The sequence below is a fragment of the Pseudonaja textilis genome, chromosome 2 (assembly GCF_049901715.1).
Source record: "Pseudonaja textilis isolate UNSWEBS1 chromosome 2, rPseTex1.2, whole genome shotgun sequence".
Taxonomy (NCBI): Eukaryota; Metazoa; Chordata; class Lepidosauria; order Squamata; family Elapidae; genus Pseudonaja; species Pseudonaja textilis.
This window is the reverse complement of record NC_141991.1, coordinates 225,524,172-225,537,155: the sequence shown is the minus strand read 5'-3', so window position 1 is coordinate 225,537,155 and position 12,984 is coordinate 225,524,172. Positions and strand designations below refer to the sequence as shown.

Sequence of the window (12,984 nt, the reverse complement as noted above, 5' to 3'; positions counted from 1 at the left end):
AAAATAGTAAAATTTTATCTCTGAAATTCTACAACACATCAAAATTCAGTAGCATGCTTTTTAAAAGTTTTTTTTACAACAATATAAAAGAAGATTATGTTGCCCATAGGCTTTAGTGTATTTATTTTGCTTTTAAAAAAAAGTAAACATGAAGCTCCACAGAGAAAAGTGTTGATATAAATGTAATAAACAAATAAATATGGTTTATTTGCTTGATATAAGTTTATAGTTAACTGTGACATCTAAATGGTTTCCTCTCCACAAAAGCAGTCGATACTGATGAACTTTATATCAAGCTGTATATTAACTATGTATAAAAAGGAAGAATAGTATTTAATCTAGCTAACAAAACTACTGCAATCACTATTTATATGTAGCTAAAAACTAGCTCCAGAAAACATGTTATCTAAAATGTACATAGCTAGCAAACATGGTTTGTTTTTAAAAGAGACATTCATTTAAATACAGTCCCCTGTTAAAATCATTATGATTATACAAAAATTAACATACTCATTATGAAAAATCATAACCATTTTACTTATAATCAAGAAGGGTGTGTACATTCTACAAGTAGAAATTCAATCATGCAGCATGAGATATAATTCATGTAACACTTTTAGATTAAAAACTTCATGCATGGAACCGGTTATAAACAGTCAAGTGTACTGAAATGCCCGTTTAAAATGCAGTCTAAGAAAAATGACAGTTCAGCAGTAACTCAGTATGATGAAGTAAGCTCTTATGAAAGTTCATAAAATAGACCAGTCACCCAAGTGGTTTTTTAACTCTCATTATTTGACTACAAGTCTCAGGAGGGGGCAACCCTTACCCAACATTGTCTGAGCATAGGGGCAAATAGAATCAGGCTAGATTTATTCAGAGATAAGAAACTACCAGAAGATATCATGGCTAGATGGGCATAGTCCTCTATTTATGACAATTGCTATCAGTTAGTATGGTCATTAAGTGAATCATCCCATGATCTGATTTGATTTTATGATCATGAGTCACTATGATCATTAAGTGAAATACATGATTGTTAAGTGAATCCAGAATATCCAGTAAGTGTTTTTTGACATTTTCCACCGGAAAACAAAAAAAAAGTTGCAAATCATGGTCATGTAACACAGGATGTTGCATGGAATTGTAAATGTGAGACAGTTCCAAGTGCCCAAAATGCAGTTATATGACCGAGGCATGCACAATATTTTCTGATGCTGTTAAGCATTATTTCTAAGGCTGTCATAACTTTGACCACTTGTTAAGCTCCTGGTGGTTAAGTGAGGACTACCTGTATGTCTACAAAGTCACCAGGAACTGAATTCAACTGGAAGGAGACTTGACTTCTCATTTGACTTCATGTTTCAAAGACTTTAAACAAAATGCAGTAAAAGTATAAAGTGTGTGCCAGAATAATTATATTAAGTGGAATTGTTACTTAATACCCTCTGAACTAAATACCGGGTTAAGCAGAACAAGTCTAACAATCCTATAACCTTCTTTCATTTATTAACTCCATTTCAATTAACAGAGGTAGTTAATTAGATTGCCTCAAGCCCAAGTACATTAGTACAGAAAAGCAAAACTTCAGTTTAGAAAATAATTTAGAGCTAAATATGAAAAATAATTGATTTGATATTGTTCTAGTGAGAGAATGTAGATTTAACAACACAGCTATTTGATCTCTGTTGAGCTATTAAGACTTTGGATAAGTGAGTTTGCACCTGAGGTTAACACTTAAGTATTATAACATGTGCACACAATATAAGAAAATAAACACAGTAAAACCTCCTTTTGAGTAAACACTTGTAGAGATACCTGTTATTCCCTAATCTCCAATAAATATGAAAGTATGCCATTGCATGACATTAATAACATAACTGAGGCAATGATATGCTATAGATGTTATAAAATTAAGGCAATAATACTGATATGAAATAAAATCAATAAAAGTAAAATCAATGTAAAATTATGCATGTACGTCATGTAGACTACTTCAAATACAATTGATCCATCCATTATTTGGTGGGGTGGGGGGAGCATAAGGGGAAATTTGGTCATGGCATCCAAATGTCAAATAAATAGAGGATTATAAAATGAAACATTCATTGTAATAGAAATTTGAAGTGAAGATTCACCTAATTTATATTTGTTACCATTATACAATCTGCCTCCATTTCTTATTCAACTTGACTTACTTCCAAAAAAGATAAAGATAACTATGGTTAGTGAATAAAGCTCAATCTATTGGAATTACAGACCACAACAGCTAAATTCGTATCACAAGCTAAAGAGTGATTTGTTGGATTTTGACTTGGTGTGAGAGTACTGCCTGGGTGTGCATCAGCACATATTTCCCAAACAATTAGGAGGAAGAATAAATTACAGGAAAATTAGGTATAAATCCAGTAAGAAATTATTTGAGTTTATCTTGTTATACGACTGCCTATAACATTAATGAGTAAACCCTTCGTTTTTAATATCTGCAATACAGGATTCTTCTTTGCATGAGAGAATCATTTGTGATTCTCTTCACGCTATCTAATACATCTAAATTTAACCAAACATTAGCCAGATTCTACTCTTGAAACTGTTCCCAATCCTTGCCTTGCCAAAAAAGAGCTGTTTTCTCTGCCTTGCATTACTGTCACCCTGGGAAAGGTGTGTCTTTTTCCAAACCACTTCCTGCTCAGTCTGAAGGACTCTGAACTTCTGCTACAGAATCACGTGGTTGCCCTCTGTGTAGGCAATGATTGTCAGAGAAAAATCAGCACATTCTTCAGCTAGAATTTTTAGACCTTTTGGGGACATGAGTAGTGGAATATGGTGGCATACTGCAGGAGGAAAAAGGGCTACCAAACTAATGTACCATTTTTCTGTAGTTACCCAAACAACTCTCAACCAGTTTACAACAAGGAGCAAGTTCACAGAAGTCATTCAAAACACCAGAGCAGAGTTCACAAGATAGAGCTTATCATTTCAAAGAGCAAAAGAAAGGTTCCCACGCAACAGTCTGAATTTGTATACAGGGCAAGCCAGCCTCTTGTAGGCTGTATCATCCAATTTCTATTTCATGCGGATATTTCATGTGGATACTTGGGATTTACATAGGCCTAGCAATTAAAATGTTGGCATCTTGGAGTTTTAACTGCCCTGTCAAACCTTGCCAAGAGAGGCATATGGAACAGTACAGTACAGTACAAGTAAAGGGAGTGGTCAAAGTACACATTACTTGCTTATCTGTATCACAAGCTTTAATAGCACATGCAAGTGCAGTTGGGTAAATATCTACAACAATAGGCAAGCCTTTAAAGACTCAAAGTAATCAAGTTATGACTCATTTCTGCTCAGTTACTCTGAAAACCAGCTAAAACACAACCTCAAAGTCTTCAAACATCTAATTTTCATTTATCCCAAGTAAAAAAAAGATTCAGAAATGTCAGAACAGACAATAAAAGCTTTTAAGGAAAAGCTGTGAGTTTCCACCTTAAAAACAGTGAAACCAATTTAGGTTCCTTCATATAGGCATGAAATTCTGAGAGGAGGAACAAGGATTACTGAGCTCAGACTGTCTTTTTGAAAAATTGTTTCAAATACTGTACTTTTGAATTTGTTTTTTAAAATGTATGTGCTTATTGTAAAGCATTTGCAAATTAGGATATTGTACAGAATCAGTGACACTTTTTATTTTAATACTCTTAAAGGATGCTAACTTGAGTATCTTGGATCTAAAATTCAATACTTGGGTACAAGTGTCCTTGAACTTCAATTCAATGGGCTTTACCCCATATATCTTCTCTAAGGGGCAAAAATGTTACCTCACAGATGCCGATTGCAGGTTGCATTTACCTCTGAATGAATACTTAAGGAAATCCTACTTAAAAACCCCAAATCGTACTCTCTGCCACCCTTTCTCTCTCAAAACTACGCGAGACATCTGGTTGAGAACGACTTTTCACATCCCCTTTCGAAGTATAAACTTCCTTCCAAAATCAACAGGCAGAACCTTTGCGGGATCCCAGTAATATGGGACACCCTTGTCAGTTATTTGCTGGCGCTGCTTGCAGCTTCCAGCTGGAAGGGCGAGAGGAAGCCCATCCTCCAAACCACTCAGGTAACTCAAGCAGAAGCAGCGACAGGTGTTTCCGCCGCCCCTTCTACCGAGAACAGCGCCCCACCGGGACGCCACCCGTTCTCCTCCCCCCCCAGCACACACGCCCTCCTCCGTTTGGGGGAGGGGGGGTTGGGGAGGGCCGCGCGCACCCTCACCTGAGCGCTTCGGAAACCTGCATCCCGAGCCCACGACGGAGTGAGGGGCGGGGGAGAAGGAAAGGGAAAGGAGGTGAGGTTGGGCGCTCCATTTTGGCGGCAACGAAACCCGAGTGTTACTCACAGCCATAGCGGGGTCTCTGCAAGGCCGGCGAGGAGGGCTCCTCATAATGCATTCTCTTCGGCGCAGCTGGGAGTTCTGTCCAAGCTGGAACTGGAACAAACTTCACGGGATCGCCGCCCCCCCCGTAATCCTCGTTTCCCGGAGGAGCACCGCTGCAATCTTTAAACCGTCCTGTAGCCGCCGCGGTTGCTGCTCTCCGAAATGCGGGAACACACTCACACAGGCACAGCAGGGGGAGTTGCCTGTTCCTGGCGTCTTCCGCAACAGCCCCAAGGCGGTCTCGCTCGTCCTAGCGGCTCTTGCAATCCCCTGCCGACCGGAGGCGCGCGCGTCTCACCGCGGCGCGAGAAAGAAGTTCGGGGCAGCCTCCCCCACGGCCTCCGGATTCACTGCCCCGCTCTTTTACCTGCCCTCCTTGCAAGCTGCGCCTTCCCGGTCCGCGCAACGCCGCGGTGTGTCTTTGTGTGTGTGTGCAACCGCCTCCCGGGCGCGCTCAGTTCTTTTGCTGAGGGCGGGGGGGCAAAGTGAACTCTTCCTCCACCCCCCAGCTCGGCGCCTTCACTCTTTCTCTGTCCCCAGCCCCGTTATTTCATCGCCGTGGGAGGCGGGGGGGCGGTGGCTGAGGCTGCTCCACAGCGACCTCTGCTGCCCGCAACAGGCGAGGCGAACGGGTGGGTCGAGCCCCTTCCTCTCCTCCTCTTGTAATCTGCATAGGCGATTTTGCACGAGGTCACGGAGAGCGCTCGGCTTTCTGTCTTCCCTTCCCCTCCACTCAGCTCGGCCGTGTGGCTTCTAAGGTTTGCATGCTGAGCAACACGGGGATATAGAACATCATTAGGGTGATGTTTCATCCTATTCCTGTCCTAGTTGCTCGGTTACAGAGAAGAACTCCTTTCGTCGTAACTATTTGACCAGTGGGCACCTTTCATAATCTGAAATTATTCCCTGCCAATCTTCAGACAATTTGTTCACATAAATTTGCATTGTGGCAGACATAAATTCTCTATAGTTCAGTTCCGGAACGCCTTAAAGTGTTTCTACACATGCATAGAAGATAAACCTTCTCTCATGAGCTTATCCCACAAGTGAAAAAGTGAGGCTCTAAACTGGCGCCCTCTAAATACATTTGCTGCCATTGTCCCAAAGGTGCTTTATTTTCAAAAGGCAATTGGAGTGGGTTTTTTTCCCTTGGAAGAAGACCTTTCGTTATTGATTTGGGGTAAAACAAATGCTCACCAATCTTGACATGCCTCTGATCACAGTCACAGCTTGGTAAGAATGTTCCAGTGATGTGTTTGATAACAACCATCCACCTAATCTGTGATCTTCCCTTTCTTCTGTTTTCCTCAGCTAAATCAAGCAGAATTACCTATTCTAGTGCATCATAGATTCATCCACCCACACAGACCTTATGTGATACAAATTTCCATAGCTACTGGCTAATTTGACCATTAGCCATGTATTTAGAGATGATGGAAAATTAAACCCAATACATCTGGAGGATATGAGATAAGAGCTTGAGAGTAAGGACTACTAAAGTCAACAATACTGATTTTTTTTTCAGTAGGTATATTTGGGGTAGACTGCAGAGTACAAAAATATTTAGAAATCAGAAGGTATGTTTTTCAAAACCTTTCTATCATGTAATATAATATTAATTGCTTTTAGAAATTAAGCCAGGGTTTAGTTTTGAGAAAATAAGAATGATCCTGCTTGTAGAACAGTTCATCATTAGTTAGAATGATGCAACAGATTAATTAGCTATTTTTGTTTATTTTGCTTTTGTTTGGCATTATAATCCATATTGGACATCATGCTAATCATCTTTGGTTTGTTAAGCACGGATTAAAGAATAAACCATAATTGGCTGATTCAATTTTTTAAAAATATTAGGAAAAATAAAGTTCACATTATTGATTGGCATTATTTAGCCCTGACAGAACCTTAAAATACTTCATTCTGTTAGGGCAAGAGTCTTCAAACTTGACAGCTTTAAGACCTGTGGACTTTAACTCCCAGAATTCATGAGCTAACATGACTGGAGGAGGAATTCTGGGAGTTGAAGTCCACAGGTCTTAAAGCTGCCAAGTTTGAAGATTCCTGTGTTAGGGTTAAAGAAACAAGAAACAGATACTAGTCTGCAGATTCACTAGCTAGTGAATTATAATGAACAATCAAAATAAATGAGGTTATGTTGTATCCATAGGGGAGCAGCTGAAGTTCATACAATAGTGCTTCATTGTTATACTGGACATAATCATACTGCTGCCCAAACGGTAATGATGGTTGTTGTATGATTGCAGCTTTAGGCTAAGGTAAACCTTGTTAGAAATAATCATCTAGGGAGATAAGATCAAGGAACACACATTCCTGTTTACCAGACAAATGAGCTTTGTCTCTCATCTGAATAGAATATTTTATCAATCTTTCAATAGTTATTGACATCTGCCTTCTCCAAGCAAATCTTTCAATAAGTTTTGAAAATGATTACTCAAGAAGTATTTGGGAGGGAGCAGTTGAATCATCAATCCAAGAATAGAATTATAAGAAATATATATTTAGAAACAAGAAAAAACAAAACAGGACAAGAAAAAATGGGCATGACATTCACATGATTTCTAAATTCAAAGATTTTTTTTTTAGTGTGACTATTACCCACTGATTCCAGAATTTAGTTAAAATCTGAACACAAGACACAAGTTATTAGCTATAACCATTGAAAGTATTTGTAATAAGCCTTTACTATTTTCTGTGATCTAGACTGGAATGATAACCTCAATTTTAAACAAACCACAGTTTGGGTATTTGTGGCTTCGACAGAGGATCTTCAGTATAGCTTTTCCACATACGTTAGCATATACCCAATTTCTTTTGAATGCAATACACACCTGGAGACAATATACTATTATATACTTTTGCAGGTCAATAACAGATTTCAGCAAAAGATTGAATATTTCTTGCAAAAGAGCATAGATCATAAAATGATCTTTAATCATGCCCATTCATGTAGGATTTTGATAGATAAGATTTCTGAACTTCCATCTATATGCTGTGGATTGAACTAATTGCATGCATGCATATATGACTAGTTGTGCCTAAACCATATGACATTAGTATCTATGATAAACTCAACAATTGATGGTATAATTCAGAGTTACAATGGAAGCTGACCCATGCAGAAGAGATGAAGGTTATTCAATATTGCATTGGGGAGTTGCCAATCTTGCTCCTTCCATTTGTGTTAATGCTGTAATTCTTAGAATTCTCTGCTTTTATGCTGCTCTGGTGATTCTAGAAGTTGCAGTTGTTAACATTCTTTAAGAGGAAATTTAAATTTTCTAAACAGCTCAATATACAGTTGATTCTTCGTTCAGATCCTGCCAGTCTACTGGTTGACAGACTGATTTTGATAAGAATTTTCCTGTACGCACATGTTTTACTAAAATAATACGTATAAGTAATCTCTACCCTCTCCCATCTATATTTTTAAAAATCTTTACACATAGTTTTTGCATGTCACTACTGAAGAAACTTTTCAAAGTAGAATGGTCATGCTTCCTCTCATGTTTTTTTCAGAAACATTATGAAACGCCAAAAGAGGAACTGAAATATTTGAAAAATATATAAGCCAAAACACATATTATTTAAACAGAATTTAAAAATCTAACAGCCCAGAAATTTTGCATTTAGAAGCTGCTTCTGGTTGAAATCCTTAAGTAATTTAAATAAGAATGAAACAAATGATGAAAGTTATTAGAAAAGTTTATTGGTGACATGTGTGCGTAATTGTTGCTGTTACAATACACATGTTTCATTGTGCTAAAATTAATGCATTTGCATTTTAGAGATTCTTTTACCCTTTTAAAATCAATGTCTTCAAATTATATAAAATAAAAATATTTTACTTTGGTTTTTGCATATGAGTAAAATAGTGGCTTGTTACTCAAAAATCATTTGTTTGCAAAGGAGTCAGTTATTTTTGGGGAATGGCTCTTTTATCCATGATACAATGTGAAAATTAACTTAATGATGACCTTTAGATATCAAAAAGAATATTCTGATGTTTTTTGTCACGCAGTTGATTAAAGCTAAAAATCAAAACATGAGACTGAGATTGTTTTGCTACACAAATATTTATACAAATTACTATGTGCTTTAAATTTTATGTATTGCTAAAGGGCAGAGTTATGTATACTTACTAAGATAGATAGTGGCTTATTCAAAGCACTGTAGTTAAATAAGCATAATCTGTAACTAAAAGTCAATATCTATAGTGCTGGTTTTTTTCTTACTCATGAAATAAAATGAAAAGCAAATTAAAACCCTCATATTAAATCATAGCTAGCCTATTTACAATTGTTGTATTGCAGCATTTGTTTGCTAATTGTTTGTTTGCTTCTGGTTGTCTTCCTGAGATGGTCAAATTTAGAAATTTGATAGTTTCATCTGCAAAGCTGGTGTCTGCATGATGCAAATTCAGTAAACAGGCTTTTATGAGTATAAGAAATGGACATGAGCATTGAAAGGTGGCATTATTTCTTCTGACTCATTTCACATTGTCTCACATTAAAATTGCTATATTAAATTGCTCTAATTGAAGTATACACAATCTGCTTATGGAAAGAAGGTTGTGCTTTTGTTGCCTGATCTCCTTGTGAGGCAGGTTAGCGAGTAAAAGTTTTAAATCACTTGGTGGCCTTGCTGCTATTTGTCTTCTTCTAAAGAATCTTTAGAATAATTAACCAATTTAATTTATACCCAACATGCAGGAGCTAAAGAAAGCTACATGTCATTTGCTTCTCTTATTTTTTTCTTGACAGCAATAGCCCAGGTTGAGCTAAGAGAGTTGGTAGCCCAAAGTCACCCAGTGAACGGCCATGGCTGATGGAAAACTCCATTAACTGGCTCTTGAATTTTAGAAAATTAATAATGCCTGAGAGTTTAGGAATTAAGTTTGCTCTTCATTTCCTCTTACATGAAACAACAGTCTAAGGCAAAAAAATATTAAAATACATTTCAACAGTCTGACGTACAATTCAAATAACTTTTTACTCCCAAAAACTTTTTATTCTGAATTATTGCATGCTTATCTGGTATCTTCCAGCATGACATATAACAAGAGAAAATAGCTTCCATACATTATAGAGAAGGAAATTAATTTCCTTCTGTAACTCACTAAGGCAGAAAGAATCAATAAGCCATGGATTATAGTTAGTGTTATGTATATTCTGTAAAAGTCATGATTTACAGGTATTTATATCACACTAAGCCAAAAATAAACAAAATGTGTCCTGTTTTATATTTTGGAAGCTGCCTTATGAATATTTGGCTTTAAAATATAGTATGAAAACTTTTTGAATAAAAATAATCTGACTCAACTTTAGAAACACCCAAAGGAAAAAATAGTTGTGTTATAACAGTCTTAAAAGTTTGGCTTGAAAGAAATCTTAATATTCATAGACAATCCTTTATAAATCAAGCATGGAATTCTATGGCACATATTCAATCAACATGTTACACAAGACTTTGCTGCTGTTCAGCTTCCACCAAGCCACTTGATCTTTCCTTTTTGAATTTTGGTGTCAGTAGTATATGAATCTTTGAAACAACAAAGACAGTTAACCTCTTGCATATTTAAACCCAGAAATAAAATTGATAAACTATGCCAGCTCTATCAGATCATCAGACAGTTTCTCCTTGTAAAATTCAAATTATCTGTAAAATTTAAAACCCTTTTCTAATATGTTCCCTAATTTATTTCACATTCATCCAATTACCAATTTTATTCACCTTCTCTTATTCTTCATAATGGGTGAATTACTTTGCAATGCCACCTCAAGTCCAATGCGTATTTGATTCCTGCATATTTTCCATTTATTAACTTTGTCCCATTAATGCCTTCAAACCTTTTCTAAATTAATGTATTCTGTTATCACAAATTCATACTGGAAAAGTACTCAGTGTCAATTAATCAAGTCAAAGTCCTCATAAGTTCTGGCTCCCAATCTATTGTATAATAAAAGTTGGGCTGATAGCTAGCCTCAAACCATGGTTTGTTATAATCCTTGAGTTAATGTTTCAGTTCACATTACTTCATGTCTTGTATTATGGATTTGCTTTATAAATCCAAATAAACCATTTATGGAACAGGACAACACCTAACCTACGCTAGTGATTGGTTACAAGTTGACTCTGCTATAGGGCTGTGGTCACCAAATGGTGGGACGTGAGAAAATTTTGGTGGGCTGCAGAGAAATCTCACCCTCAGAGCACCCCCCTGAAGCAATTAATCCAGGCTGCTCAGAAACACAAGGCTGCGCCGCCCACAAGGCACACGGGAACCCTCCCCACCCACTCACTCCTTACCCAGCAAACTTGCCTGCTAAATTGCTATTTTTCCTTTTTCCGACCATCATCTGTTCTGCTGTGTCGGGAGGTTTAGATTAGCTAGGAAGCAGGAAATGGTTGGATTTCTTGCTTTCTAGTTAATCTTTAGATCTTTGGCTCTGCTTTTAAGCACAGCCGAACCTCCCTTAGGACTGAAGTTTCTATTATTCAGTACAGACTCATGGCAAGCAAATTTTATGTGACAGACTCAGGTAGCTGATAGCAGATAGATAGATCACTGAATGATTCTGTGAGCAACTCAATCTGCCTGCCTGCTTTGCCTGATTTTGAGTAAAGTTGCTTTTTTCTATAAAAGAATAAAATCAATATTTACATACATGGTGTATTGTGAGTTAATTTTGTGAGTTTGCTTGCTAGCAAATTTTATGTGACAGACTGAGCTAGCCAATGGCAGATAGATAGCTCTCTGAATGAATCTGTGATTCTGTAAGCAACTCAATCTGCTTGCCTGCTTTGCCTGATTTTGGGTAAAAGTTGCTTTTTTATAAAAAAAATTCAATACTTGTATAAATATTTATAATATTTACATACAAGCCATGTCCACAAATTAGGCCACATCCAGAGAATCGGTTAGTGGTCCCTGGGATTTAAAATTATGAGTTTGGTGGTCCCTTAGGTCTAAAAGGTTGGCGACCCCTACTATAGGGTAAGGCTATTAGATATGAATTACAGTCTTCTGGAGTGCCCCTAGATGGCAGTTAAAAGGTGGAGCTTTAGGTATCCCTTTGCTAGAGGTGCCTTATGTAGCCCAGCTTGCTACATGTGAGATAGCAGAACTATTTACAGGTCACAAGTAGAACACAAACAAATGATTTAAAACATTGTTAATGTTTGAATGAATTATCAATATGTTAGGACTTTGTTAATTGAACATATGTAAGTATTGCATAAATAAATAATGCATTTTTATTCTTTGGTGCAGGAGGCAATAAGACCCAGGATGTAAAGAAAAGAATAATGGAAATGTGAGTGAAAATATGCAGATTTCTGAGCCACTCAAGATTGTTTGTCAAGCCACAACATAGAGACAACTAAAGCTGAAAGCAAAAAACACATTGGAAAAATGGCAGACCCACACTCTTATTTTGAATTGGCTACGCTGGAGATGTTTTTGAGTCACTTTATGATCAGGGAAAATTCATTCAGCCCATGTGCAAGAAGCCATAATTTGTTTCAGAAGCAAACAAAAATATATTTGGCTTAATAAATGTTTCAGCTGTATATTCTCCATTTCATCCACTCTTAATATGCAGGGAGTTTCATTATATAGTTGAAAAAATGAATTAATTCATTTACAGAAAAACATGGCCATATGAAGACAAAGGATCTGAAGAATATAGCCTGTAGCAATAACTCAGCTTCTGCCTTCAATAGTTCTACTGTATTAAAAAAATTAAGATTTTTTTTGTGAGAACATATATGTAGAAGTGTTCATATGGTATGTACAGATCTATACCATGCAACTCTCATGTCTCCAAAATTGCTGTAGTCATATAGAGAATGAATTAAATTTGAATAATAAAGAACATGACGGAACAGTGAATGGTTAAAAGGAAAGTTTCTTTTTTCTTTTCATTTATGTCTGATTACCTAGAAAATCCCTGCAGTTTTCTTGGCAAGGATTTCAGAAGTGGTTTGCCATTGCTTCCTTCCCGAGATTGAGAGAAAGATATTGCTGGCTTTATGACTAAGGAGGACTAGAACTCACAAGCTCCTGGTTTCTAACCTAATGTCTTAATACTATGCCAAAGTCTTTCATTAACTACGGTAAGTTTAGTTATGCTTATTTTTTCATGTTGTGTGTTTAATTTCTGTTGCTTTATATTTCTTATTTCTTAAATGTACTTTCATAATATTGTTTATCCCAAAGAAAACTGTGATGAATATGTGAATACATATGATAGCTAAGTAGATGGATAATATTTTTTCCTCAGAATATGGTTTATTTTAATTATGACTGGCTGAAGAAACCATAGCTGCCAAAAAGCAATGGTTTGCAAAACACAACAGCTATTCACACATCATACAAAACACATTAGAGTTTTGTATGATGTGTGAACTCATTGTATTTTGTTTCCCCTAAACAACCATTTTATTTTAGAAAGTGCCATGGATTACCATGTAAAGCTTATGACTAAGTTGCACATTATTTAAATAAATCGCTAATTAAGCAAACAGTATAT

The 12,984-nt window shown here is 36.6% G+C and overlaps 1 protein-coding gene and 1 long non-coding RNA gene across 3 annotated transcripts in view; one reads left to right on the top strand and one right to left on the bottom strand.

Moving 5' to 3' along the window:
• The window catches only part of IQGAP2 (IQ motif containing GTPase activating protein 2), a 137,183-nt gene extending 132,176 nt beyond the window's left edge, over window positions 1-5,007 (bottom strand). Inside the window, exon 1 of one of the 2 annotated variants that reach the window (XM_026717844.2) lies at window positions 4,394-5,007. In XM_026717844.2, coding sequence (XP_026573629.1) covers window positions 4,394-4,445 — 52 coding nt within the window. In that variant the 5' untranslated portion in view covers window positions 4,446-5,007. The remainder of the gene's footprint in view (window positions 1-4,393) is intronic. The other variant, XM_026717854.2, reaches the window with a different exon arrangement.
• LOC148127392 (uncharacterized) lies at window positions 4,067-12,519 on the top strand. Its single transcript, XR_015742326.1, has 3 exons — window positions 4,067-4,114; window positions 11,724-11,766; window positions 12,396-12,519. It is a non-coding gene; the product is annotated as an uncharacterized LOC148127392 (long non-coding RNA).
• Window positions 12,520-12,984: the final 465 nt, after the last annotated feature.